At 57.2% G+C, this 26,246-nt stretch overlaps 3 protein-coding genes across 7 annotated transcripts in view; all 3 read right to left on the bottom strand.

Annotated features, from left to right (window-relative positions):
- SLC35E4 (solute carrier family 35 member E4) overlaps positions 1-21,858 on the bottom strand; it is a 221,380-nt gene extending 199,522 nt beyond the window's left edge. Inside the window, exons 1-2 of one of the 2 annotated variants that reach the window (XR_010375258.1) lie at positions 20,239-21,858; positions 17,370-18,669 (exon numbers count right to left, since the gene is read on the bottom strand). Coding sequence is in view for 1 of the 2 variants with exons in the window: in XM_064465864.1 (XP_064321934.1) it covers positions 18,242-18,669; positions 20,239-20,851 (1,041 nt within the window). In the remaining variant the exon portion in view is untranslated. Of the gene's footprint in view, positions 1-16,441; positions 18,670-20,238 lie in introns of those variants that run through there. The other variant, XM_064465864.1, reaches the window with a different exon arrangement.
- C15H5orf52 (chromosome 15 C5orf52 homolog) lies at positions 1,667-5,395 on the bottom strand. Its single transcript, XM_064466412.1, has 3 exons — positions 4,959-5,395; positions 4,138-4,246; positions 1,667-2,052 (listed from the first exon to the last, which is right to left on the bottom strand). The coding sequence occupies exons 1-3, from the start codon at positions 5,135-5,137 to the stop codon at positions 1,795-1,797; spliced, it is 546 nt and encodes a 181-aa protein (XP_064322482.1). The 5' UTR covers positions 5,138-5,395; the 3' UTR covers positions 1,667-1,794.
- A 92-nt stretch (positions 21,859-21,950) lies between the features above and the next one.
- On the bottom strand, positions 21,951-25,543 carry TCN2 (transcobalamin 2). Of its 4 annotated transcripts, none has more exons than XM_064465860.1 (10): positions 25,301-25,541; positions 24,387-24,573; positions 24,198-24,284; positions 23,961-24,103; positions 23,692-23,853; positions 23,435-23,610; positions 22,783-22,957; positions 22,481-22,673; positions 22,166-22,369; positions 21,951-22,068 (listed from the first exon to the last, which is right to left on the bottom strand). In XM_064465860.1, the coding sequence occupies exons 1-10, from the start codon at positions 25,353-25,355 to the stop codon at positions 22,059-22,061; spliced, it is 1,392 nt and encodes a 463-aa protein (XP_064321930.1). In that variant the 5' UTR covers positions 25,356-25,541; the 3' UTR covers positions 21,951-22,058. The 4 variants fall into 4 exon arrangements, with proteins under 4 accessions (XP_064321930.1, XP_064321931.1, XP_064321932.1 ...); XM_064465861.1 differs by having other exon boundaries at positions 24,204-24,284; positions 25,301-25,537; XM_064465862.1 differs by having other exon boundaries at positions 22,166-22,287; positions 25,301-25,533.
- Positions 25,544-26,246: the final 703 nt, after the last annotated feature.

Genomic DNA, 26,246 nt, shown 5'->3' with positions numbered 1-26,246 from the left:
CCCACCCAACTTAGTGTCATCTGCAAACTTACTGAGGGTGCACTCAAACCCCTCATCCAGATAATTAATAAAGATATTAAACAAGGCTGGCCCCAAAACTGAGCCCTGGGGAACACTGCTTGTGACCAGCCTCCAGCTTGATTTAACTCCATTCACCACAAAGAAGGAAGGATCTGTCCATGGAAAGGACAGTATGCAGGGCAGATTTATCACAGGTGTGAGAAGGAAAGACAAGAAGATGCCTTAAATACTCAGGAAAAACAAGACTATAGATCTGTGGTTTGAAGCCAATTCAGGTGCCAAACACTGATTTTCTATTCAGTGTTTCTAGAGCCTTTCAGCACCTGAATCACGTCTATGAAGCATCCTCTGGATATGGTTTGAGAGGATGCCATTAGCTAGCCGCAAGCCCTCGTAAGGCAAGCCATAGCAGGTGACCTGTTATTGCCGAGATGTCCCAGAGGTGGAAAGCACTGCTCCTAAAGCCAGGCTTGCCAGGCATCCTTCAGTCTAAGAATTTTACTTATCATCATGTGTAATGTTGCCAGGTGTCTGAGTTTGGCTGAATTATTGGAAAGGCTCTAGGGAAGAAGAAACAGAATTATTTATTCTTTTCAGGAGCCGGAGGTTAGGGAAAAGTTTGGGGTTTTTTAGAAAAATAGTCTTACAGTAAACCAAGAAGCAGTGTTTCATTGTCAAGGCCTGATGCCTCCAGATTTCTGAGCACTGGAGTGTAACTTGCCAGGTGTGCTGTCCTGATGTCTGAGGTACACCTTCCACATTAGTTGTGAAAATTGTCTTTAGAAATCCCAGCTGATGGGGGCAGCTTGAAGTTACTGAGCATTTTTTTAATCAAGTGAAGAAAAAACTAAGTGAGGAGGTGGCAGCTATCTTCCAACATCCAATTATCCCCTCAAGGCCACAGGGAAACATAAAAAATATCAGTTTCATTTGAAGCAAAAGAGGTTTATGTTATGAAAACCCCAACATTGCAATGCTGGCTGAAAAACCAGGCCCCCTTGAGAAACTGTAGCATCTTCTTTACTGCAAGTTTTTTAAAAACAAGTTAGATTAACATTTTTAAGGATAGTCAAAATACACTTAATGCTACTGCAGAGGCCAGAGTGGACAATGTCAACCTCTCCGGCTCTGCACTCCGGCGATAAGCTGTATCCCACCCTGCTGGAGGGGACTCAATGGTTACTCTGAATCTCTCTGGTTTGGGAAAAGGGAAGAAGAAAGTTGATCAATTCTGCTTGCCTACAACCACCTGCTGCTGACACTTACCCAATTCTTCAGTGCCTTGAGGCGCTTTCCTTCAATATTCCATTCATTGGGGTTTTTTTTCCTAAGCTGCTTAAGTCACCAATACTACTTCTTTTTTCCCAATGGAACATTCATTCACTCTCCCTGAACCTCTGATAACATTTCTGGAAATCCAACTAGCTGTGAAACGTGTTGTTTGGACTCTCCTTGGCACAAGCCAAGAAAAAACTGTATCCCTTTTACATCACTTTTCTATTCCCTCAAAGGAATCCAGTCCTTTGAAGAGGTGTTTTACCCTTGTGGCTGCCACACTGCTCCCTGAATTGTCCCCAGCCCATGGCCCTATAACCACAGCAGCCCCATCGATTTAAAAGGTAAATGGGCAGCAGTACAAGAGAGAGGAGGGATTGTCCTGGTTTATTGCTGCAACATGACCGAGTGTTCTCTTACTAAAAGGACAAACTGAAAATTCGAGTAGGTTGGCAGGATGTGGGTGGGAGCCCTGGCATAGCCTGCAGGAGGAGCTCTCTAGACATGTCTCTTGGTCTCTTCTCCGTCGGTAGCAGCTGCCTGTTCCAAGGACGTCACTTCACTCGCAGACAAACGATCGGCCGAAGGGACAGATGACTTCCCACTTCTGCGACTGAACACTTCCAGTGATTTTTCAAACCTTTCAGATGCCTTCTTCCACCGTGCCATCTTTCTCTCCTGTTCTTTCAAAAACTGCTGCTTTAAATGTTCGTGGAAACGTTCAGTCTTCTTTTTGGCCTCTTCAAAGTGTTTTACCTTTACAAAAGCAAACATAAGACCTTATAGCCACTATCCTAACTACAAAATAAGGAATTCCAAAGTGATGCTTGTCTTTGGCAAGAGAGACATCCTGACACATCCTTCATTACGGTCAAGGTGACCTCCAAGCAAAGGAGCTCCAAAATTTCTAAGTATTGCTCTAAACATCGCTCTGAAAAAGTTTACTCAAATCATCCTGCCTCCTTGACTTTAATTAATTTTATGCCACTGTAAAAAGCAGGTCTGGAAGGCAGTAGTCACACTCTCTTGCTTTCTTGCATCTCAGTTCCAATCCATCACACCGATAGCAAAAAGCCTGCATTATAAAACCAACCAATGACAATGTGGTCATCTGGTTTGAGTGGGCCCTTGACACGAATTTACTGGCCAAGCTAATGATCTTCATGTCACCTGCACACCACAGGTGTAGCATGGGCTTCCGTGCTTGCAGGCATGCAGTCTCTCCAGCCGCAAGGGGTTTGCACTCCCCTGGGTCTCCTGACTGTGAACAGAAACCTGTCCATGTGCATGGCACAAACTCAGGGCACACCCACGCTGCAGGACCAACACAGGCATCACAGCACAGCTTGGGGCTTGGTTGTCGCCTAGAGCTAATTCATTCACAGCAGCTGCACTGCCCCAAGGTCTTGAAACTTGTGCATCCTAAACGTTTGCAGGCCAGGAGGATCGCCTTAGCACACAGCTGCCTAGAGGTTACCATCATTCCACTGAGTTAAGGCATTAGGGAACACAAACCGAGGAAAAGATGCCTCAGCTCTGCCACGCAAGGCTGTCATCCCCATGACAGCAGAAAGAAACCTTCAGTCAGGACCTGCCAGCATCACTAGGTCACGTCTCAAGTACAGATTTTAGCAAGAGACACTGGGAATTGAAACTATCAGACATTAGTTTCTGTATTAGACTCTCTTATTTGAGCAAACCTCACCTGAGAGGTGAAGCCAGGTAAGCTTTTTCCCCTGTTCTCTCTAATTCATGACACAGGGCTGCACAGTTTATTGCCTTTGCAGGCTCACTCACACGCAGAGCCAGAGCCCGGCAGGGCCCTGCAGTTCTGCCAGAAACAGTCAAGAGGGTGGACTTTGCAGACTCTTGTTACAAAACTTGATTTGAAGTGAAAAACTGCTGAAATGATGATGCTTGGAGTTTCTGACAAAAGTGATATGGCTAAGCTCCTTGGGATACATGCTGTAAGGTGTGGGGAGAGGATTCAGGTGGTGCTGGCTGGGTACTAAGAACAGAATGTCTGGCTGCCCAGGAGCAGAGAGGTGAGCTGAAGGGAAATACTCAGTGTGTGAAGGTCCAGGTATGTCTAATGACACCCAAAATCCTAATTCTGAGCTTATAGACTCAACCTAGCATCCTGCACATTCCAGCAGGAGAGACTATCTCACCTGGTATTGCTAATGAACCTGTTACTGCTCTGCTCAAAGTGAGAAGCACTAAAGGGGGGATTGGGCCGCTACATGTTGCAAAACCTTTGCCTAGTCCCCACTGCTGGGGGGTCACACATCAGCGCTTCACCTGTTTCTAATAATTTACCCTTGGTCTTCCTAAATATTGTAGAAACAACATCTAAATCCAGGTTAAGCCCATGCCTGTACCTTATCATTCCAAAACACAGTTAACTTGCAGATACAGCAACTATGTCCTGAGGTGAGGACGGAGGTGCAACCATTCACGTCCAAGGTGGCCCAAGAACTGATATCTCCCTCCCACCAACTGTTTGCTTCTCACTCCCCTGAAGAGAGCCTTGGCACCCACACCCTGACCCAGCAGGCTCAAGACCTAAGGGCTGAGGTCTTAAGTGGTGGTTTAAGGACTCTAAAGAACTGACTCCCGAGTGTTTGCGCATGACATTCCTCCAGCCTCGTGTCACCCATGACTCTCACTGCCAGCCTCTTCAGAAGAGGAGGCTCTCCCTCTACTTTTCAAAGACACGTCCACTGTCAGCCAAATACAGAACAAACCACCCCTTGGGCTGTAGGGAGGCATAAACCCTGTCCTGGGGGAATACACCGGCGGGGCCTGGCCTGGAGGGATGAGGGGGATGGAGGCCATCACCTTCTTCTCCAGGAGCAGCAGGTCATGGCGGCTGGCGCGGCTGGCCAAGTTGGATGGAGGGCTGTTGGGCAAATGGCTGTCCAGGTCGAGGTCCAAGTCTGCAGAGGTGCTGGGGTGAGAGGGGGCTTCGTGTCACACAGAGCGGGCTGCAGGGGGGTGCCAAGTTGTTCCCACAGCCCCAGGACAGTGTGAGGGGGTCCCACAGCCCAATGTGAGGCTCCCACAGCCCCAGGACAGTTTGAGGGGGTCTCCCAGCCCTAGGACAGTTTGCGGGGGTCCCACAGCTCTAGGACATTATGAGAGGGTCCCACAGCCCAATGTGAGGGTCCCAAAGCCCCAGCCGGTGTGAAGGCCCCCAACCCTGCACCGGGGCCCGCTGAGTTGCCGGCTCTGGGGCGGTGGGAAGAAGGTGAGGCGAGGCTGCACACCGTCCTGCTCCTCCATGGCCCCGTTGCCACCCACCATGGGCACATGGCACCGGTTGCCATGGGGGGCCCGGCCCGGCCCCAACACTGCTCCCTGACCCCCTGGGGCTCCCAGGCAGAGGGGCCCAGCAGGGGACAGGGCTGGGTGTATTTCTACATGTATTTCTAGGCACAACCAGCGCACCCCAATGGCAGCGGCTCTGGGAACCCTCCCGACCCTGCCCCAGCACCCCAGATCACCTCCAACCTCTACTTCTGCCTACACAGTGGCCACCAACAGCCACCTCCTGCTCTTCACCCATCACTTCAGCACCATCAACAATGTCTCCTTGGAGGCGGTGAACACCCTCTGTGCCAACACCAAGTACCCTGTGATGGCCGCCCCTGACCACTCACATCTCCAGCTGCTTAGGCTCCATAGCAGCTAAGATCCACAGCATGGGGACACACAGGGGCCAGATGCTGCTGCACTGTGCTGCCACGGTGAGCAGGTCCCCACCATCTGCTTGGCCTATCTTCTGAAGCACTGCTCCACATCCTTGGCGAGTGCCCGTGCCTGGGTTGAGTCTTGCCATCCCATCATGTGACTCAACAACGGCTTCTGGCACCAGCTCATCCACTACGAGTACAAACTTTTCAGCATCAACAGGCTCTGAATGATCAGCTCTTCATCAGGGATGATACCCAATGCTTATGAAAATGAAGTAAGAGTAATGCTGCTGCTCTAAGTACTGACAAGCTGTTGTGACCTCTTGGCAAGAGACTACAGGAAAGCCAATGGCAGTTCTTCCAGATCCACCCCAGAGCATTGAAAATAAACTCATCTAAGGGGGTTGAAGCATGAAGTCTCTGCCATGGAAAGTATGGGGGATTAGTGATATAACAGCAAGTAGTGGGGTTTACTATAAATAAAACCAACACAGTTTAAGCTATGGAGTTAGTTTTCACACGACATTTGTATCGGAGTTCTGATAGTAACTCTGAAACCATCACGTATTTAGAGAGTGTTGTTTTATTCCAGCATAAACTATGCTTATAATACAAGACAGAAACTAGCTCTGAGTCAGGATATTTGGAGTGTTACCAATGTTTGTTTTTCCTAACTGGGATATGACTTTGGGTTTTGAGGCAGCAACCTTAAGTCCAGTCATCTGCTGCATTCCAGAGAGGGCAGGAAGAGCATGGACTCCAGCATCCCTGTTTGGGAGACACCCAAGGGTGTCCTGCAGAGCAAAGACCCGACTCCTCATGGACATGCAAGAAGTTCCTCCTGGAAAACAGAAACGTTAAAGGAAAGGGACGGATGAGCTGGTTGGGTGCATGGGTATCACGGAGAGCACTGGAGACATGAAAAACCTTTTGCAGGAGCCCTGTGTGCTGTGTGACCACCTGGGGTCTTGGTGCTTCTCGGACTGGATCTCTGAGTAGGCAAGGGTGCTGTTGGTGACTGTAGAGTCATCCCCACCCCTCTCTACTCCAGCTTTGCAATTGAACACTGGGCTCTTCCTATGGAGAACAATGGTGCTGCAAGACCTAGCAGGTCCTGCAGATGTCTGGCTCTTGTATGCCGGCTGTGGAGGGCACCACTGGTTGGGTCCAAGGCACAGGCACCTGCTGTCCAAGGGAGGTGAGACCAGGGCTTTGCATGTCTGGAGGTGGCTGGAGGCTCGTTGAAGTGGCAGTTCTGAATGCCTGGCAAGTCCGTGGGGATAAGGCAGGCCCAGGGCCAAGCTGGGAAGTTGGGTGGGAATCCAGAACCAGCTCGGCAGGGTACACAGCCAAGCATGGGCGTGGCTGCAGTGTAGTATCAAGGGTGAGCATCTCAGTTTGAATACAACTCTCAAGAGAAGTGGGAGGAATAGGAGTGGTGATGCTGCCAGCTCTTTTCTGAACACCTCTTTCTTCACAGCCATCAGAACCCAGATGAGACACCCGCACCTGACACCCAAACCCACTGAACTAAGCTCTTGTTCTGGCTTAGGGTGCCAGTAAGGCACCATCTGTGTTTCACAACAGCCTGTGGATCACTTAAGTTTTTTACATAGTGGTCTCATGTTACACATACAGTAATTAGCACACTATTTTCACCACTGTTTGTATCTTAGACCCCTACTTTAGGATGTGGTTATATTATAAAACCAAAGCATATTACTTTTTAAACGTCTTTAAGCTCGTGTGATTTCATCTTTTAGAAACTCAGATACAGGCAGTCAGCAGCCTTCTCAGGGCAGAGCAGTGAGCCCATGCCATAGAGAGAGCAATAATGTCAGCAGTAAAGCCAGCCTACCCCAAAATGGTAAAGAGCAAATTATGGAAGGGTTTTTTGAGTGGCAAAGCAGAGAACATGGTGCTGGAAGGGAGTCTGAAGGGTCATCCTGTCCATCTCCTGGCCTCCAACGGGGCTTGGGCTGCTTCCAGCACCCTCAGATGTTGCTCGCCACCACTGGACATTGCACTCCTCATGTTGTCTGTCCTTGGGCCAGGCTGTCCTGCCAGGGAGAATGCATGTTTTTTAATGTCTACCGTAAAGAAGGCTTTGCCATAGTTTCAGCTCCAGAGCCAGGATGGTCCATGACACTGAGGACTGTGATATGGTAGGTTTAAGACTAAGCCCAGGATTTGAGTGAAGGATATCACTTACTGGCTTAGGCTCCCCAGCTTAGCAAGCGTTGGTCCTTGCTGCCTCCCAGCTGCAGATCCTGTGTCCCTCTGTGCCAATGCAGTAAGCCTCCCAACACCCCCAAGGGCAGCAGTTAATCCTCTGTCCTGAAACACAGAAAATTTTCACCGTGTACTCCCAGGCACCCAGCTGGCATGCAGTAAAGCCATCCTGGACCTCCTCTCCCCTGCATGGAGATACGCTGCTCCTCCACCAAGGGCAGCATCTCACAGCTCAGTCCCCAGCACACTCCATCGCTGCCTCAGAAGATTTCAGCAGCAGTTTAACAGCAGATCCAGAAGAAACTATCCGGCCAGATCTCATAACAATGCTATCCCACTGAACACACATTTATTTCTCCCACCTCAGACTTTCTTACTTCACCTGGAGCTCCTTGCCAGCCAGCACCTCCAGCACGGTGGGACCAAGCAAGTGTTGGTGCCACCTGTCCTTGCTGCTGCCACTCACTGGCTTCAGAGCTGTCACCCCTCCTCGCATCTCCCGTCCCCTCCGTGCATTTCAGGATAGGGAGCTGTGCTGGTTTTGGCTGAGAAGGGGTTAATTCTCCTCACTGTGGGGGTCGGCTACCTTTCCAGCTTCCCGCGCTCTGCCGCGTGGCGGGGGGGGGGGGGGCTGGGAGGGGCAGGGCCATGGTGGGGGCGGCTGACCCCGACTGGCCAATGGCAGGTTCATTCCATACCATGTGACACCATGACCAGTATATTGAGGTGGGGGCAGTTGCAGCGGGGGCGGAGGCGGCGCGGCGTCGGGTCGGCGGGCGGCGCGCGGCTGCGGCGCGGGCAGTTTGTTCCGGCGGTTCGTTCCCCCTCTCCCCTCCCTTCCCCCCACCCCCCCGGGGCTTTGCGCCTCTCGTTGTTCTCCTTTACATTGCATTTCTACTGTTGTTTTCTTTTAATTCTCGTTGTTCCCCTTTACATTGCATTTCTACTGTTGTTTTCTTTTAATTTTAATTATTAAACTGTCCTTACCCCAACCCACGAGCGTTACCCTCCTGATTCTCTCCCCCATCTACCGGTGGGGGAGTGAGCGAGCGACTGTGTGGGGCTGAGCTGCCGCTAAACCACGACAGTCTTTTTGGCGCCCAACGTGGGGCTCAAGGGTTGGAGATAATAACAGCTGCTGGTCACAGCACCATGTTGTCCTTTTTGCAGTTGGTGTTACAGATTGGTGTTGGTTTGTTGAGTCTGCTGTGTTCTGCTGTGATTAGTAATGTTTTGCCTACAAGATTTGTTATACAAACACTCGTTTTCAGCTTTATCTGGTATTTGGGGTTTTTGCTGAAACCGTTACTGTACTTTGGATACCACCTTGTTGAGGCAATTAGCAATTATACCTCCTCCTCTGAGAGATTTTATATGGAGGAAATACAGAATAATACCTTTGCAACTTTGTTCTATGATGTCTGTGCCTTTGTTACAACAACGTCTTTGTATCTTGAACATCCTTGGGTGGTTAAGGTGCACTTATTGTTAGTTTTTGGGCAGGTTGTTTTGGTTTTGACTAAGCAACTTAAGAATATCACCCAGAAATCTGCCCCGAGGCTTGATAGTTACGAGTGGCAGGGCATGTGGGATAGCATGGGCAAATACCTAGGGCAGTGGGCACCCCCAGTGTTTTGGAGTTTCACCCCTGAACAAGTGCAGAATCCTAAAAAACTAGTAGAATATTTGGAGAAAGTATGTTGTTACGCTGGGAACTCCAGAGAGACACAGATAACTGCAACATGCTGGGGTCTGGCCCATGCATACCGAGCCCTGCTCAACAGCATTCAATGCCCCCAGGGGGAAGAGAATGTCTCTGGATTGAAATGCAAAGTGACTGGCGCTGTAGACAATCCAGCCCGGACGACAGGCACTGCAGCCACTCAAACCCCCACAACAAGTACCAGAGCTAGCTCAGAAAATAAACCCGTACCAGTATCAGTTGCCCCCATACACAAGACAAAATATTGGAAGCGGACATCAACTCGTTTAGAACGGGATGATGAAGAACCAGGGCCATCGCGGGGAGAGGAGGGAGAAGTAATAAATGAAATAGAGACCACCCGATCCCTGTCCTTAAGCGAGTTGCGAGATATGCGAAAAGATTATAGCCGTCGTTCAGGTGAGCACATTGTCACCTGGCTGCTCCGATGCTGGGATAATGGGGCCAGTAGCCTGGAACTAGAGGGAAAAGAAGCCAAACAATTGGGATCCCTTTCTGGGGAAGGGGGCGTTGACAAAGCAATAGGAAAAAAGCCACAAGCCCTCAGCCTCTGGAGGCGACTCCTGTCTGGAGTGAAGGAAAGGTATCCCTTTAAAGAAGATGTTACATATCGCCCAGGAAAATGGACAACTATGGAGAAAGGCATCCAGTATCTAAGGGAATTAGCTGTGTTTGAGGTGATTTATGGTGACCTGGATGATCAACGGTCATCCAAAGATCCAGATGAAGCCGAGTGCACACGACCCATGTGGCGGAAGTTTGTACGGAGCGCACCATCTTCGCATGCAAACTCATTGGCAGTGATGTCCTGGAAAGATGACGAGACACCAACGGTGGCAGAGGTGATAGATAGACTCCGAGATTACAACACAAATATCTCTTCCTCGCTTGTCTCTGCTGTGGAGAAACTATCCCAAGAGGTCCAGCAACTCAAAGAAGATCTGTCCTACTCCCCACCTCGACAGAGCAGTGTCTCAGCTGTTAGGAATAAGCGTCCTTTGGCTCAAAGAAGGGGATACACACCACGGGCCACCCTATGGTTCTACCTGCGTGACCACGGAGAGGACATGATGAGGTGGGATGGCAAGCCTACCTCGACCCTACAGGCACGAGTGCATGAACTGCAAGGAAGAACAGTCACTCAGGGGGGCTCTTCCAGGAAAGCTGCTGCTCCAATTTCCAGTGAACAAGTCCCCAGACAGAGGAGTAGAAGCGCAGATTTTATTTCTAAGTGTAATAGAGGGACTCCTGATTCACATTTGCAGGAAGTGAGTTGTGACTGCCATGATCAGGACTAGAGGGGCCCTGCCTCCAGCCGGGTGGAGGAAAGGGATAACCGGGCTTACTGGACTGTGTGGATCCGATGGCCTGGCACGTCCGACCCACAGGAGTATAAAGCTTTAGTGGACACCGGCGCACAGTGCACCTTAATGCCATCGAACTATATAGGGGCAGAACCCATCAGCATTGCTGGAGTGACAGGGGGATCCCAAGAGCTAACTGTATTGGAGGCCGAAGTGAGCCTAACTGGCAATGAGTGGCAGAAGCACCCCATTGTGACTGGCCCAGAGGCTCCGTGCATCCTTGGCATAGACTACCTCAGGAAAGGGTATTTCAAGGACCCAAAAGGTTACAAGTGGGCTTTTGGTGTAGCTGCCTTGGAGACGGAGGAAACTGAACAGCTGTCTACCTTGCCCGGTCTCTCAAAGGACCCTTCTGTGGTGGGGTTGCTGAAGGTCAAAGAACAACAGGTGCCAATCGCCACCACAACAGTGCACCGGCGGCAATATCGCACCAACAGAGACTCTCTGATCCCCATCCATAAACTCATTCACCAACTGAGGAGCCAAGGAGTCATCAGTAAGACCCACTCACCCTTTAACAGTCCCATATGGCCAGTCCGGAAGTCCAATGGAGAGTGGAGACTAACAGTAGACTATCGTGGCCTGAATGAAGTCACTCCACCGTTGAGTGCTGCCGTGCCAGACATGCTAGAACTTCAATACGAACTGGAGTCAAAGGCGGCCAAGTGGTATGCCACAATTGATATTGCTAATGCATTCTTCTCAATCCCTCTGGCAGCAGAGTGCAGGCCACAGTTTGCTTTCACATGGAGGGGCGTCCAGTATACCTGGAATCGACTGCCCCAGGGGTGGAAACACAGTCCTACCATTTGCCATGGACTGATTCAGACTGTACTGGAACAGGGAGAAGCTCCAGAACACCTTCAGTACATTGATGACATCATTGTGTGGGGCAGCACAGCGGAAGAAGTTTTTGAGAAAGGAGAGAAAATAGTCCAAATCCTTCTGAAAGCTGGTTTTGCCATAAAACAAAGTAAGGTGAAGGGACCTGCACGAGAAATCCAGTTCTTAGGAATCAAATGGCAAGATGGTCGTCGTCATATTCCAATGGATGTGATCAACAAAATAGCAGCCATGTCTCCACCAACTAGCAAAAAGGAAACACAAGCTTTCTTGGGCGTTGTGGGTTTTTGGAGAATGCATATTCCAAATTACAGTCTGATTGTAAGCCCTCTCTATCAAGTGACCCGGAAAAAGAATGATTTCAAATGGGGCCCTGAGCAACGACAAGCCTTTGAACAGATTAAACGAGAAATAGTCCATGCAGTAGCTCTTGGGCCAGTCCGGGCAGGACAGGATGTAAAAAATGTGCTCTACACTGCAGCCGGGGAGAATGGCCCTACCTGGAGCCTCTGGCAGAAAGCACCAGGGGAGACCCAGGGTCGACCCCTAGGGTTTTGGAGTCGGGGATACAGAGGGTCCGAAGCCCGCTATACTCCAACTGAAAAAGAGATATTGGCAGCATATGAAGGGGTTCGAGCTGCTTCAGAAGTGGTTGGTACTGAAGCACAGTTGCTCCTGGCACCCCGACTGCCAGTGCTGGGCTGGATGTTCAAAGGAAACATCCCTTCTACACACCATGCAACTGATGCTACGTGGAGTAAATGGGTTGCACTGATCACCCAGCGGGCTCGAGTAGGAAACCCCAGTCGCCCAGGAATCTTGGAAGTGATTATGGACTGGCCAGAAGGCAAAGATTTTGGATTATCACCAGAGGAGGAGGTGACACGTGCTGAAGAAGCCCCACTGTATAACCAACTGCCAGAAAATGAGAAGCAATACGCCCTGTTCACTGATGGGTCCTGTCGCCTTGTGGGAAAGCACCGGAGATGGAAGGCTGCTGTATGGAGTCCTACACGACAAGTAGCAGAAACTGCTGAAGGAGAAGGTGAATCGAGCCAGTTTGCAGAGGTAAAGGCCATCCAGCTGGCCTTAGACATCGCTGAACGGGAAAAGTGGCCAGTGCTCTATCTCTATACTGACTCCTGGATGGTGGCAAATGCCTTGTGGGGCTGGCTGCAGCAATGGAAGCAAAGCAACTGGCAGCGCAGAGGCAAACCCATCTGGGCTGCCGCACTGTGGCAAGATATTGCTGCCCGGGTAGAGAACCTGGTTGTAAAGGTACGTCATGTGGATGCTCACGTCCCCAAGAGTCGGGCCACTGAAGAACATCGGAACAACCAGCAGGTGGATCAGGCTGCCAAGATTGAAGTGGCTGAGGTGGATCTGGACTGGCAGCATAAGGGTGAACTATTTCTAGCTCGGTGGGCCCATGACACCTCAGGTCATCAAGGGAGAGATGCAACATACAGGTGGGCTCGTGATCGAGGGGTGGACTTGACCATGGATATTATTGCACAGGTTATCCACGAATGTGACACATGCGCTGCAATCAAGCAAGCGAAGCGGGTAAAGCCTCTGTGGTATGGGGGACGATGGCTGAAATATAAATATGGGGAGGCCTGGCAAATTGACTATATCACACTCCCACAGACCCGCCAAGGCAAGCGCCATGTGCTTACAATGGTAGAAACGACGACTGGCTGGCTGGAAACATATCCTGTCCCCCACGCCACTGCCCGGAACACTATCCTGGGCCTTGAGAAACAAGTCCTGTGGCGACATGGCACCCCAGAGAGAATTGAGTCAGACAACGGGACTCATTTCCGAAATAGCCTCATAGACACCTGGGCCAAAGAGCATGGCATTGAGTGGGTGTATCACATCCCCTATCACGCACCAGCCTCTGGGAAAATTGAACGGTACAATGGACTGTTAAAAACTACACTGAGAGCAATGGGGGGGTGGAACATTCAGGCACTGGGATACACATTTAGCAAAAGCCACGTGGTTAGTCAACACGAGGGGATCTGCCAACCGAGCTGGCCCTGCCCAGTCAGAATCCTTACGTACTGTGGAAGGGGATAGAGTCCCTGTAGTGCACACAAAAAGTATGCTGGGCAAAACAGTCTGGGTTCTTCCTGCCTCCGGCAAAGGCAAACCCATTCGTGGGATTGCTTTTGCTCGAGGACCTGGGTGCACTTGGTGGGTGATGCGGGAGGATGGAGAAATCCGATGTGTGCCTCAAGGGGATTTGATTTTGGGTGAAAACAGTCAATGAACTGAATGGCACAATGTGAACTGCTATATAATACTGTGTGTCACCTCTGTGTTGTACCAATGATATCAGAGTACGAGCCTCCCAACCCATGGAAGATCAACTATGAAACAAGCTGTGCAGCAGTGATGGAACGATGACTGACTCGGTATGCAGCGACCCAGCGCCACACACCATCTCTCCCACCCGGAAAGACTGATACAACAGATGGAGCCCAGAGTCATGGACTGGATGAACTCAATGGACATTTTTAATGGACATTGTACAGGGAAGGTCCATGAACTAAGGGAATGATGTCTGTGTATTATGTTAAAGGATGGGAAGGGGAGGGGTGGTGGTTGGTATGGTTGTATTGCATCATATGGGACCTGGGCATGGTGTAAATGGTATGGAATAAGGGGTGGAGAATGTGCTGGTTTTGGCTGAGAAGGGGTTAATTCTCCTCACTGTGGGGGTCGGCTACCTTTCCAGCTTCCCGCGCTCTGCCGCGTGGCGGGGGGGGGCTGGGAGGGGCAGGGCCATGGTGGGGGCGGCTGACCCCGACTGGCCAATGGCAGGTTCATTCCATACCATGTGACACCATGACCAATATATTGAGGTGGGGGCAGTTGCAGCGAGGGCGGAGGCGGCGCGGCGTCGGGTCGGCGGGCGGCGCGCGGCTGCGGCGCGGGCAGTTTGTTCCGGCGGTTCGTTCCCCCTCTCCCCTCCCTTCCCCCCACCCCCCCGGGGCTTTGCGCCTCTCGTTGTTCTCCTTTACATTGCATTTCTACTGTTGTTTTCTTTTAATTCTCGTTGTTCTCCTTTACATTGCATTTCTACTGTTGTTTTCTTTTAATTTTAATTATTAAACTGTTCTTATCCCAACCCACGAGCGTTACCCTCCTGATTCTCTCCCCCATCTACCGGTGGGGGAGTGAGCGAGCGACTGTGTGGGGCTGAGCTGCCGCTAAACCACGACAGGAGCACAGAAACCCAACAGCAGTGCCCGTGTGAGAAGATCAGGCAGTGTGTGATGGCTGCCTGCTACATGCCCGGGGTTAACCCTGGGCAGTGGCATCTCAGAGGTTAATGAGCCCCGGCATGGGGGCACCCCAGCCTGCCTGCGGTTGGGTGTTATTTAAAAAGAGATGAAAACCCAGAGGATGCTTGGCAGGGGCTGTGGAGAAATACATGGGCAAGGAAAGGCCCCCACATTTAGGGGCAAAGAGCTGCAGGGTCTTCAGGAGCAGATTTGTGGCCCTTAGACCAGGGCGATAATCCACCTCGGTGCCCTCGCCATGCCAAAAATAGGCCCAGGGATCTGGGGCTGGCGAGGGGAACCGGACCCCAGCAGGGACTGGGACGCTGCTGCCTGCCAGGAGGCCGAGGCGTGAGGACACAAATACCCATGCAAGGGCTGTCTCCATCCTTCCCTGCTCCTGCTGGGGCTTGTCCTGCCCTGTGCCACAAAGGCTTCTCCGAAAGGTGTCTGTCTCGGAGTGGAGGTGTCCCAGTTTGCTCCCCCACCTGCAGAGCGGTGGGCGCTGGGATGCCTTACCCATGTCCAGCTTAGCCAGAGCAGTGCCAGACCTGGCCCGTGGGCAGCTGCCGCTGCGCCCGTGGGAAACCCAATCCTTCCCACAGCCAGAGCAGAGGGATGGCCTGAGCAGAGGGATGCCACCAGGCTGACATCATGGCCTGAAATACCCAGAACGAGGGCCCCACGCCAGGCCAGCCCGCCCACCTCCACCAGGCCCTTCATGGGCAGCACCAAAGCCCCCAACCCCAGCACAGATGCTGCTCACGGGACCCCCGTGCCCAGCCCATGTCCAGCCACCAGCCTGCGCAGGGACACCCAGCAGCAGCTGGCTGCACTCCCCAGAGCAGCAGGGCACAGGGACAGCACCGCAAAGCACTGAAACCAGGGTGGACAAGGCAAAGCCACAGATGCAGGCAGGATCCAGGTAGACCCAGTGCCAGGAAATGAGTCAGGGGGCCGGGACAGGCGGGCGTTCCCCAGGAAAGGGCTCCTCCACCCAGTGAAGCCACAGGCGGGCTGGTTTGCAGGGCGCATTCCTCCTGTCCCCTGGCAGGGGACAGCGCAGGTGGGAAGTCCCGGGAACGCCTGGGAGGGGAGTTTCCTCTAGCCCCATCCCTGGGGCCGCACTGGGACTTGCCTTTTGAAAGGAACCAGAAAACCAAAACTACTTTCAACCCTCCCCGTTATGGAAAAGCCTCTGAAACATGAGCCCAGAAAGCAAATAGGCTTGCGGCTGCCGCACTCTTGGCCAGAGCAGGGGCTGTTTGCCAATAACTCAGGGCTCTTTGCGTCCTTTGCAGGCCGGGTGCTGCTCCAGCCGTGGCCCTAGGGCACCCGGCAAAGGTGGCACCAGCAGCAGGCACACTGGCAGCAGGCACACCTGCACACCGCGGCGACCTGGAGAGCTACCCTTCCTTCACCACACGCTGGGGAAGGAGTCATTCCCAGGATACTTCTGGAAGTGGCCTCAAAACTCGCTGCCCTGATGAGTAGAAAAAAATTGCTGTTTGGGAAAGAGGGTGGGAACGAGCAGGGAGTTTCCAGGGGGATCGGGTTGTGCTTGTGGGGTGACATGAGTCACGGGGCTGGAGAGGGACCAGATGGGTGGTGCCGGGGACGGGATGCTCCCCAGCGTCACGCTGCCCTGGGGCAAGGTGAGGCTGTCCTGTGGGCAGCCAGTGCCAGCTCCCAGCAGGACTGGCTCTTCTCTGGACACGTGCGGCCGGTGACTCCTCTCCCTGTCACTGCGTCCCTCACATGTCCTGGGCGAGGGTCCCAGTGCCAGCCCTGGGGCTGCTAAACCACGGCTTTCCCTCCACCGGGGCATGGAGACGCTGGCTGCAGTGGGCATGGCGGTCCCAGCTTCCCCTGGGAGCTGGGATATCCCGAGGCATTTCAGTGCCTCTGTTCCCCATCCCTACACGGCGTGGTTCCTCCCTTCCTGCCACAATGCCAGCATGCACTTCGGGTGGGAGATACCCCAGGAGCCAAGGGCAGAGTATGACAAAAATAGAAGTTTATTTCGGGACAAGTGCAATCAGATCTGGGTCCTTCAGCCCTGGTGTGGAGACGGTGAGCGTGGCAGCAGCCTCCACGTTCAGCGGTGTCGGTGTGCCTGTTGGGTCTTGCCTGCACATGTGTGCCGGCGTCAGTGCCAGGACGCACAACTGCTGGGACATCCCTTTGCCAAGGTGAGCGTGTGCCGTGCCACAGCCTGGCACTGTCCTGGGGCGATGGCAGTGGGTCTGAGCCATCCCCATCCCCTTTGCTGGGCTCTTACCATCTCTGCAAGGGAGCCCTGGGGACGGCCTGCGCTTGCCTGCTCCGGCCACGGCACGCCGAGGTGGCCAGGAGAGCACGCTGGGGATGATGATGATGATGGCAGCACACTGGCAGCACCGTGGGATCAGCACGACATGGTGGGGCTGGGGACAGCAGAGGGGATGCTGACCTGCCCCATCCCCGGGCATCTTGTTTGGCCATGAGAACCGTGCATGCACACAGCCCTGGTTTACTCCAGCCAGCAGAGCTCAGTAGTGACACACACACACACACGCACGCACACACATGTGCGCACACACGCACACACACACTGCTCTGTGTTTCCCAAGGTGGAACAGCAATCAGATGCGTAGAGTTGTGTATCTGCAGCCACATCCCTGAGCGTGCCCAGCCTGCGTCTGCACACAGGGACATGCGTGCAGAGCCAGTGCACGCAGCTGCAAGTGCACACAGGTACCTGCTTACCCACACAGGGCCTGTGTGCACACCGGTACATGTCAGCCTGCACACACACGCACAGTGCATACAGAGCTGTGCACATGCAGAGGTGCATTTGCATCCACTGAATCCGTGCACATGAGCACACATGTGCATGCAGGGGCTGGGCACATGACCACACATGCGCACACCTGCACATGACATACTTGTGCACACAGTCCCTGTGCACAGCAGCACACCGTGCCCACATGCATGAGATCTGCTTGCACACCCAGAGCCTGTGCACACCAACCCACACATGCTCCTGTGCACAGGGCTGCGTGCAGGGGCCCACTCACATGCACAGCGCCTGCGCACACGCATAGCTGTGTGCACACCTGCACACAAGGCTCTGCACAAACAGCAACGCATGTGCACACGCAGACCCTGTGCACACCAGTACGTGCATGCCCGCATGCACGTAGTGCCGTGCACACAGACGTGCTCATACGTACGAAGTCTACACCAAGGCTCATGTGCCCACATGCATGAGACCTGCTTGCAAGCGCAGAGCCTTCACACACCAACACACGTGCACCCCCACGCACGTATAGCCACACGCAGAGACCCACCCATGCTTGCAGAGCCCGTGCACACCTAGATGTCCCCGCATGCAGAGCTGTGCACACAGACCCACTTGCACACCGCAGCCTGTGCACATCAACGCAAACGTGCACGCAGAGCTGTGCACACCAGCACACACATATGAGCAGCGCCACGCACATCAGTAGACACGTGCACTCAGAGCTGTGCGTGCCGACACGCGTGCACACAGTGCCATGCACAGCAGCACACACGTGCGCAGAGCTGTGCACGCAGAACACGTGTGCACCAAGAGCTTGTGCACACTAGAACATCCATGTGCACAGCGCCGTGTGCCTCAGCGCAGCTGTCCAAACCTGCACACGTACACACAGATTTGTGTGCACCAGCACACCCGTGTGTGCAGTACCATGCACGCCAGCCCTACCATGCACCTGCAGAGCTGTGCTCTCGCCCCTGGCTTCCCATCCACCCCCATCCCGCGCTGGGACCCTACTCCCGCTTGGGGAGGCCCCACCGCGGCCGTGCCGCCCAGCATGCCGCAATGAGGTCCGGCTGGTGGTACATGAACATCCCGGCCAGCATCAGCCCGATGCCCAGGTAGCTGAGCCCGCTCAGGTGGCTGCCGAAGAGGAGGCGGGAGAACAGCAGGTTGCCCACCACAGTGACATTGCCCAGGACGTGGACGGTGAGGGCGGAGGTAAGGGAGAGGACGCAGAAGGTGGCCAGGTTGTAGAGGACGGAGCCCAGGCAGCTGAGTAGGACGCAGGCCCAGAGGGTGCCATCATAGCGCAGGACACCCTCCCAGGAGGGACCCACCTCCAGCGCCACAGCCGCCCCAAAGAGCAGGCAGAAACTGGGCAGGGAGGTCAGGCAGAGCAGGGAGAGGGCGTCCAGCCGGTCCTCCTGCAGCAGCAGACCTGGGGAGGGTGGTTGGGGACAGTCAGCAGGACACCCAGCACCCACAGGGGCACCCACCAACACGAGCCCCCACCCGGTGCCCAAGCGGTTAAGAAGTCCCAAATGTCACCGGGAAGGATGAAATAGGGGAGGGTCCCCTTCCTTGGGGATGGGGGTGCCTGGGTTTGGGGGGGGTGCCCTGGTTTTGGGGGCCAGAGAGCTGCAGGTCAGATTCCCCACCCCATTTTGGACCAAACATAGCTTCCACCCACCCCACCCCACCATCCTCTTTTTCTGGCCGATTTTGCAGCCAGCAGCAACATTTCTGGGCATGTGGCCCGTCCCCTCTGTGTCCCCGTGTCCCCCCAGTCATCCGGGGACAGCAGGCACAGCAGGCCGGCTGCCACGCACGGGCGCGCACGGGGGGGGGCACATGCTGTGTCCCCGGCGGGGACGGGAGCAGCTCCCAGCCTCCCTGGGGCCACTCTCTGTGTCCCACGGGTGACGAGGGTACCATCGTGGGTGCTGGGCGTTGGCACCCCTTGGGTGGCCACAGCACCTGTGGTACAGCCCCGGGCAGTGCGGCTGGGGACGTTGGGGATGACACAGGGCTCAGCCCCACGCCAGAGCCCATCCCCCGCAGTGCCCGCCCGAGTCACCGGCTCCAGAGGGAACACTCCCTTCCCGGCCGAAAACAACCCGGCCGGCGCCGCTCCATCGCGGCCCAGGCGGCACCACGGCTGCTGGAGTCCCTGGGGAAGTGGGGCCCAGCGTGGGGACGATGCCGCTTGGCATGGGGACTCGCAGGGGACCCGGCCACCCGCAGCATTGGAGGGGGGAGCTCAGGGCGATGGGGCAGCCTGGGTGTCCCTGTGCCAGGCTAAGGCACTGCCACCCGCTCATGGCCCCAGGACATGGGGCAGTGTCACTGGGAGCCAGCAGTGCCCGTGGGCCACTGCAGGGACACCAACGTGCTTGCTTGTCACCAACAAGCCAGGGTCACCTCAGGGCCAGAACCACAGAACAGGCCCAAGGGGGGGCAGCCGGGTGGGCAGGGGTGGCACTGGGGTGGCACCAGTGACAGGGTGGGCGAGAGGTGGCACTGGGGCTGGGGTGACATTAGGGTGGCACTAGGGACAGGGTGAGCAAGAGGTGGCACTGGCGTGACACTGGGGTGGCATCAGGGACGGGGGGGCAGGGGGTGGCGCTGAGGCTGGGATGGTGGTGATGTGACACCAGATCCAGCGTGGGCAGTGAGTGATACCAGGGTCAGGGTGGCAATGGGAGGGCCTTGGAATTGGGGTGACCCTGGGTCAAAAGGGGCACTGGGGTGGCACCAGGGCCAAAGGGGATACAGGTGGCACTGGGGCTGGGATGGCATGGGGTTGGAGCTGGGGCTGGGGTGGCACTGGGGGCCAGAGGGCTACAAGGGTCAGGGTGGCAATGGAGTGGCACCAGTGCCAGAATGGGCAGCGGGTAGCACCAGCACCAGGTGGCACTGGGGTGACACCAGCACCCCTGCACCCCAGGGGCCATGCCAGGGGAGGGAGGGTGGGCGTGCAGGACAGGGACAGGCGGGTGGCACTTACTCTGCTGTATGGACTTGAGGGCGCGGAGGATGGTGGCGGCCAGAAGGAAGCCACAGCCGGGCTGGTGGAAGCGGAGCCCGCCGGCGACGCTGCAGGCGGCCCCAGCACAGACGGGCCCCATGGCGGCGTACTGCAGCGGGTGGTGCCGCCGGCCCCCCAGCAGCCCCGACAGCAGCAGGGTGACCAGGGGGGTGGTGGTGGCCACCGCCTGCGCCACGTCCAGCTGCACATAGCTCAAGCCCAGGTTGCCCAATGCCACGCTGGTGCAGAAGGTGAGGCTGAGCAGGTAGATCCTGACACGGGGCCGGGGGGCTGGAGGTGACGGTCCCCGCGCCCAGCCCAGCAGGTACCCCACGGCCACCCCTGACAGCATGTGCAGGGACGAGAGCAGCAGCGGGTAGCGGAAGCCATGGGTGGCAAAGATCCATTTGTTGAGGCCGGCCATGGTGGTGCCGGTGCCCAGCCAGGCCAGGACGGTGAGGGTCAGGGGCAGCGACAGCCCCGGCGGCGGCTGACCCCCCTCTGCCTGCCCCGGGTCAGGTTTCCAGGGCCGGAGGGTCCCCTCACCAGCTGTCATCACTGCTTCATCGCCCCGCCGGGACCGCAGGCACATGGGCACCGGCTCTGGTCCCCCCCGCTGCCACTCTCCGCTCTGCCCCGTCCTCCCGCGCCGTACCGAAAGCCACCAGCCCCGGCAGTCGGTGGCGGTGACGGCGGTGGCGGTGGTGGTGGTAGCAGGTCCCTGGCTCCTGCTGGCGGTGGTTGTGGCGTCACCCGCTCTTGGAGGGATGGTGGCAGGGCTCAACCCCTGGGCACCGGTGCCATGTGTGAGGGAGGCAGTGCCGGCGGCCGGGAGCAAGCGGAAAGTTTGGTGATGGCGGGGAGTGGAGGGAGAGAGGCTCCTCCCCGCGGGGCCGCCGCCGCGTCACGGCCGCCTGGGTGCGGGGGTCCGGGGTTGCGGGGCTGTCTGGGGGTGCAGGGGTATCTGGGTGTGTGTGCAGGGGGGCACACCCAGGGATGCTGCCTGGCGCAGCGGTGCCTGCCGGGAACCGGCAGCCGTTAATCCCCACCGGAGCAGCTGGGCCGGCAGTAGCCGGAGCACGGGAGGCCTCCATGGTGACGGCGGCGGTGGGACTGCGTCAGAGCCCCCGGCTGACTCACGCTGGGCGGTGGTGCAGGCACCATTGCTCCCCACCGCCCGCCTGGGAGCATCACCCACCCTGGTACTGGCATCCTGACCCCAAACCGCAGCAGCACCCCCGCCCCGGGCACTGCCACCCCTGGCTCCATTCACTGCCAGCTGCCCCTGGGTGTTTTCTGGGGTAAGATTAAATCCCAGGAGGGGGATCAGGCAGGTTTGGGACACAGCCAGGGGGTCCCCCTCAGGGTGCGTGTGGCACTGGGGCCACCAAGGTCCCCAAGCCCTTGTGGTGGGTGGGGGCTCAATGGGGAGGGTCAGAGAGTTTACAGAGGAGGACGGCCCCGGCTAGCAGCTTGCTGGGAGGAGCAGCACTGGCTCAGACTCCCCAAAACTGGCTGCTTTAGGCACCCCAAAACCAGCTGCTCCCAGCAGCTGCCTGCCCCATCCCTGAAAGGGACCAGGACTGGAAGAGCTCTGGGGGATGGGAGCCCATCGTGCATGTCCTCTCCTCCTCCCCGCCTGGATTTGGGGTGCTGGCACACAGGGCATAAGGGAAAGCAGGAGGCAGAGAGCCAGCAGGTCCTGCACCCAAGGCAGGCATTTCATTGCCATCGACTCCCCCGCCCTCTACCACTTGCTTAGGCGCAGGATGAGAGTCTCCCCGTCACGAGGTCTGTAATCAGCAACACCTGCAGAGAGAGGGACGGCAGCCCCCAGTGGGAGAGCAGCCATGGGGGCTGCCCAGGACCCCCGCCACATCCCCCAGGACCCCCACCCATCACTCACCCTCCTGCAGGCTGGTGCTGGGGGCAGTGAGGAGCTGCCAGTAGCTCCGCTTCTGCTGCAGAGCCTCCAGCCCCAGCACGCTGCTCAGAAAGGGGCCCTGGGGGGTGTCCTGGGTGCCGAACCTGGCAGGTGGGAGAGCAGGGTGAGGGTCCAGCCCCGGCGCTGCCGGTAGTGGAGCAGGTCTGCTGCCAAGGGAGCTGGGCCCTGGGGACCAGGATGAGCCCACAGCATGGGTGCAGGACACGTGGCCACCCTGGGTGTCACACCCAGGGACCCCAGAGGGTCCCCCCCAACCCAGCATGCAGGGCCACATACGTGAAGTTGTGGGGTCCCTGCGCAGCGGCCGCCCTGAGCACATGCAGGAGGGAGGCGGCCGTGGGCACAGGCACCATCTGGTCGTAGAGCCGGTGCTGGGGACACTGCGGCTCAGGGCACTCCACCACCAGCTGCACCGTCTTGTTCCCGGGCATCTCATTTGGCAGCTCAGGGCCGATGGGCATCAGCGTGTCTGCGAGAAGCCACTGTGGCACTGATGGACACCAAGCTGCCACCGCAGCGGCATCTGCGCCAACCCCATCCCAGCTTCCCCTGTCTCCCCACGCTGCCCTGGCTCCTACCAGGTTCCTCCTGGCAGTGCATGGAGGGGATGTCCAGGTAAGAGCGGCCATGCAGCACTGGCAGCACCTGGGCCATGGTTGCGGAGGTGGTGAAGGCATCCAGGTTCTCCAGCAGTGCAGACATGGCCCGGTCATATGCCGGCTGCGTCCGGCATGTGTTGGTGGCGATGAAGACCTGGGAGTGGGAGGGAGGAAGGTGGCAGGGCAGCAGCCCAAAGTGGGAGACAGGTTAGGTCCCTGGGCACCGCACGGCTGCTGAGAGTGGCCTGCTTACCCACCCCCTGCCCCAGGGCAGCTGCCTCTGCCCAGGCAGCCATGCCTGCAGCTGCACCCACACCTGCACCTGTGCCTGCGCCTGCACCCCTGCTTACGCCTGTGCCTGCGCTCACACCCATGCCTGCACCTGCACCCACACCTGCACCCGTGCTCGTGCTTGCACCCAATGTGTACCAGCACCCCGGCCTGCACTCACTGCTGCGCCTTCACCCGCATCTGTGCCCACACCTGCGTGTGCACCCGGTCCTGCATCCACGCACCCACTCCCACCTGTGTGCCAAAACTCCGTCCCTGCCTGCAGCCACTCCTGCACCCCCACTCCCACCTGTGCCTGCACCCACCCCCCACCCTGGAGGCCCCCACACATGACACCCACCTGCATGGCCCACGGGGTGCTGTAGATATTGCCAAAGAAGCCATCCTGGCCCTGCGCCTCGACCATCCTGCTCCTCACCCTGCGCGTGGCTGCCTGCAGCTCCACCGCCAGCCCAGCCCGTACCAGCCGCTCCCGCTCCAGGCAGGTGAAGGCCAGCGCTGCCACTGCCTCCATGTCTGCAGGGACATGGTGTCACCCCAGCTGCTGCACACCCGCCCTGGGGTGCCACCACCCCACCTGTCCCCGGGGACTCTTACCCACGGCGCTGCCGCCAGCATGCCCAAACCTGCCGTGGTGCTCGGCCGCCAGGAGCCGGTGGATCACCTCCTCCCGCACCCGCTTGTGGTGGACACACAGTGCCAGCACACCCAGGCTGTACTGGTAGTAACTGGTGAGGGGGTGGCCGTGCCGCCGGGAGCCTGGGGATGAGGTGTCATGTCACCAGGGAGAGCCAGTGGCCCCACAGCTGGACATGCCAGCAGATGGGTGGGTGCTCGCCATGGTCACCCTGTGGGGATGCTCTCACCTGCCCAGTCCAGCTCCAGGTAGTATTTCAACCACGTCACCAGTGAGCGTTGGGGACCAGGCTCCGGCAGGGGACAAGAGGCCCGCAGTCCCAGCAGATACAGCGCCAGCCGCCCCGTCTCCGGCCACTCTCCCTTGGCGCTCCTGCAAGCCGCCGCATCAGCAGCCTGAGTCCCCACACCGCACCGGGGGGCTGTCACCCCGCTGGTGAAGGGGACTGTCCCTATGGGACACGCACACATACGTGCTGTGCTTGGTGGCCACAGCGTCCCGCTGGGGGTGGCCGTGGGGTGCAGCATGGTGCCAGCCGGCTGTCTGCAGGCTCCTGTGGGGACTCAGCATCAGCGGGCTGCCGGGGAAGTGTGGAGGACGAGGGACAACCCCCAGAGGCACGTGGGGGGCACCCATCATCCCCCTCAGGACCTACCGGCCATAGTGGTGCTGGAAGACATCCTGCAGCCGTGCCAGGTATCGCTCCTCCACAGGCAGGTGATGGTTGCCAGCCAGACGAAGGGCCAGGTAGACACTAGGGTCGGGGTCCCGTGCTGGGTCTGCCGCCAGCCCCAGCAGCCGGGCGCTCAGTGCCCGCACAGCCGCCGCCTCCCCTGGGGCTTCTACTCGCCACGGCCCCAGGGAGAGGGAGCAGAGGGTGAGGGGAGGCAGGAGGTAGCCAAGCACACTCCGCACACTGGCCCACAGCACCTGCAGCCTCCAGCACTGGTTGCATGGAGCTGCACCGGCAATGGAGACCCAGCACCCCAACCCTGTCATGCACCCCATGCACTCCACTTCCCTCCCTCAAGTCCCCAAACCCCAAGTCTCCCCCCAAAATAGTTGGAAGAAACAAAATAAGGGATGTGACACAAGACAGGAGCATGAAGAGCCCAAAGCCAGGGCATGGCCGCACCGTGCCCATGGGGCTGGCAGGGAGCTGGGGAGGCACTCCTGTCCCCAGGGGCCCTGCCGGACCTGTGCGGTGGAGGGGCTGCAGGCGCAGGCTTGGGGCAGGTTGGCTCTGGGCTTTGGGCAGGGGAAGGGGGCACAGGAATAAGGCTTAGCCCTGGCAGGCACTGAGGAGAGCTCAGCCCCTGAAAACTCATCATCAGGGAGGTTTCAGGAGGCCAACATCCTCCCTGGGGCCGGGGCACAGGGTTGGAGCACGGGACGGTGCATGTCGCCCCCAGCCCTGCTCCTCGGGGACCCCTCCAGCACCGCAGCCAGCTCAGGGACATGCTCCAGGCACTGCCCCGCAACGGGCAAGACCGCCGGCTCCAGCAGGGTCCCCAGGCAGGAGGTGGGGGTCCGGGGGGGCTGCAGGCAGCAGCCAGCTGCTGTACTCACCGCAGGGCTGGGCAGGCAGGACTGCAGCCTGCAGCAGGACGAGGAGCAGCCACATGCCGGAGCAGGGCGGTGGGTGCTGTGGCACAGCACAGCACAGCTGGCAGCCCCGCAAAGGCAGGCAGAGCCCGGCTGGGGACGGGAAGGTGTCGCAAGAGGCCGTTTCCGCACACCAAGGCCAAGTCAGCAGAAACAGGAAAGGACTTTGTTTGGAGGCAAAGCAAAGGGAAGCGCAGCCATCCCCCGCCAGGACAGAGATAAAGCGCTCAAGGCTGCTCTTCCCTCCCAGCTCCCTGACCTGGCACAAACCCCACAAGCACCAAGGTCTTCCTGCCCTCCGCACCACGGTCAGGGCAGCACGACCCAAACTGCCAGTGTTCAGGGCAAAATTAGGAAAGTTAGCCCCAAAAATCAAAGGGAATGAAAACCCAAAAAATCCTGCATCCTCCATCCCCACAGACTTTGAAAGCAATAACTCCGCTGCTCGCCTGGAATTGGACTTCTATTGAAAAGGAAGGTGAGGATTAATTAGCCCACCTCAGCAGATGAGGGGTGGGTATAGGGCTACCGAACCCCAAAAGGTAAATCCCCTCAGCTGAGGGGAGGGGGCCCCAGGGTGCTGTTGGGGCTCAGGTCTTCAACTGCCGGGGGACACCCAGGCTTGGAAGGGTGTGACGGGCCATGGGGACTGCCTCCTGCTCCCCACAAAACCCCTGCACCTGGCTGGGGCTGAAGATGGGGCTCCTGACCTCCACCAACCCCCCCAGGACATGGCAGGGACCCTCACCAGGCACAGCTCAGCCAGGGCGTGCCCACGGGTGTCCCACCAGTGCTGCTGGGCTGGGAGGTGACCCATGCCCTCCCACTGCCAGGGCAGTGGCTCTGGGTACGGACGGGGGATGCAGGAGGGTGTGTGGCACTCATCAGCACCCAGAGGCATGGTGGGGTG

This window comes from Phalacrocorax carbo, chromosome 15 (genome assembly GCF_963921805.1).
Source record: "Phalacrocorax carbo chromosome 15, bPhaCar2.1, whole genome shotgun sequence".
Lineage (NCBI taxonomy): Eukaryota > Metazoa > Chordata > Aves > Suliformes > Phalacrocoracidae > Phalacrocorax > Phalacrocorax carbo.
The sequence above is the reverse complement of the archived record's forward strand: the minus strand, read 5'-3'. Positions and strand labels throughout refer to the sequence as shown.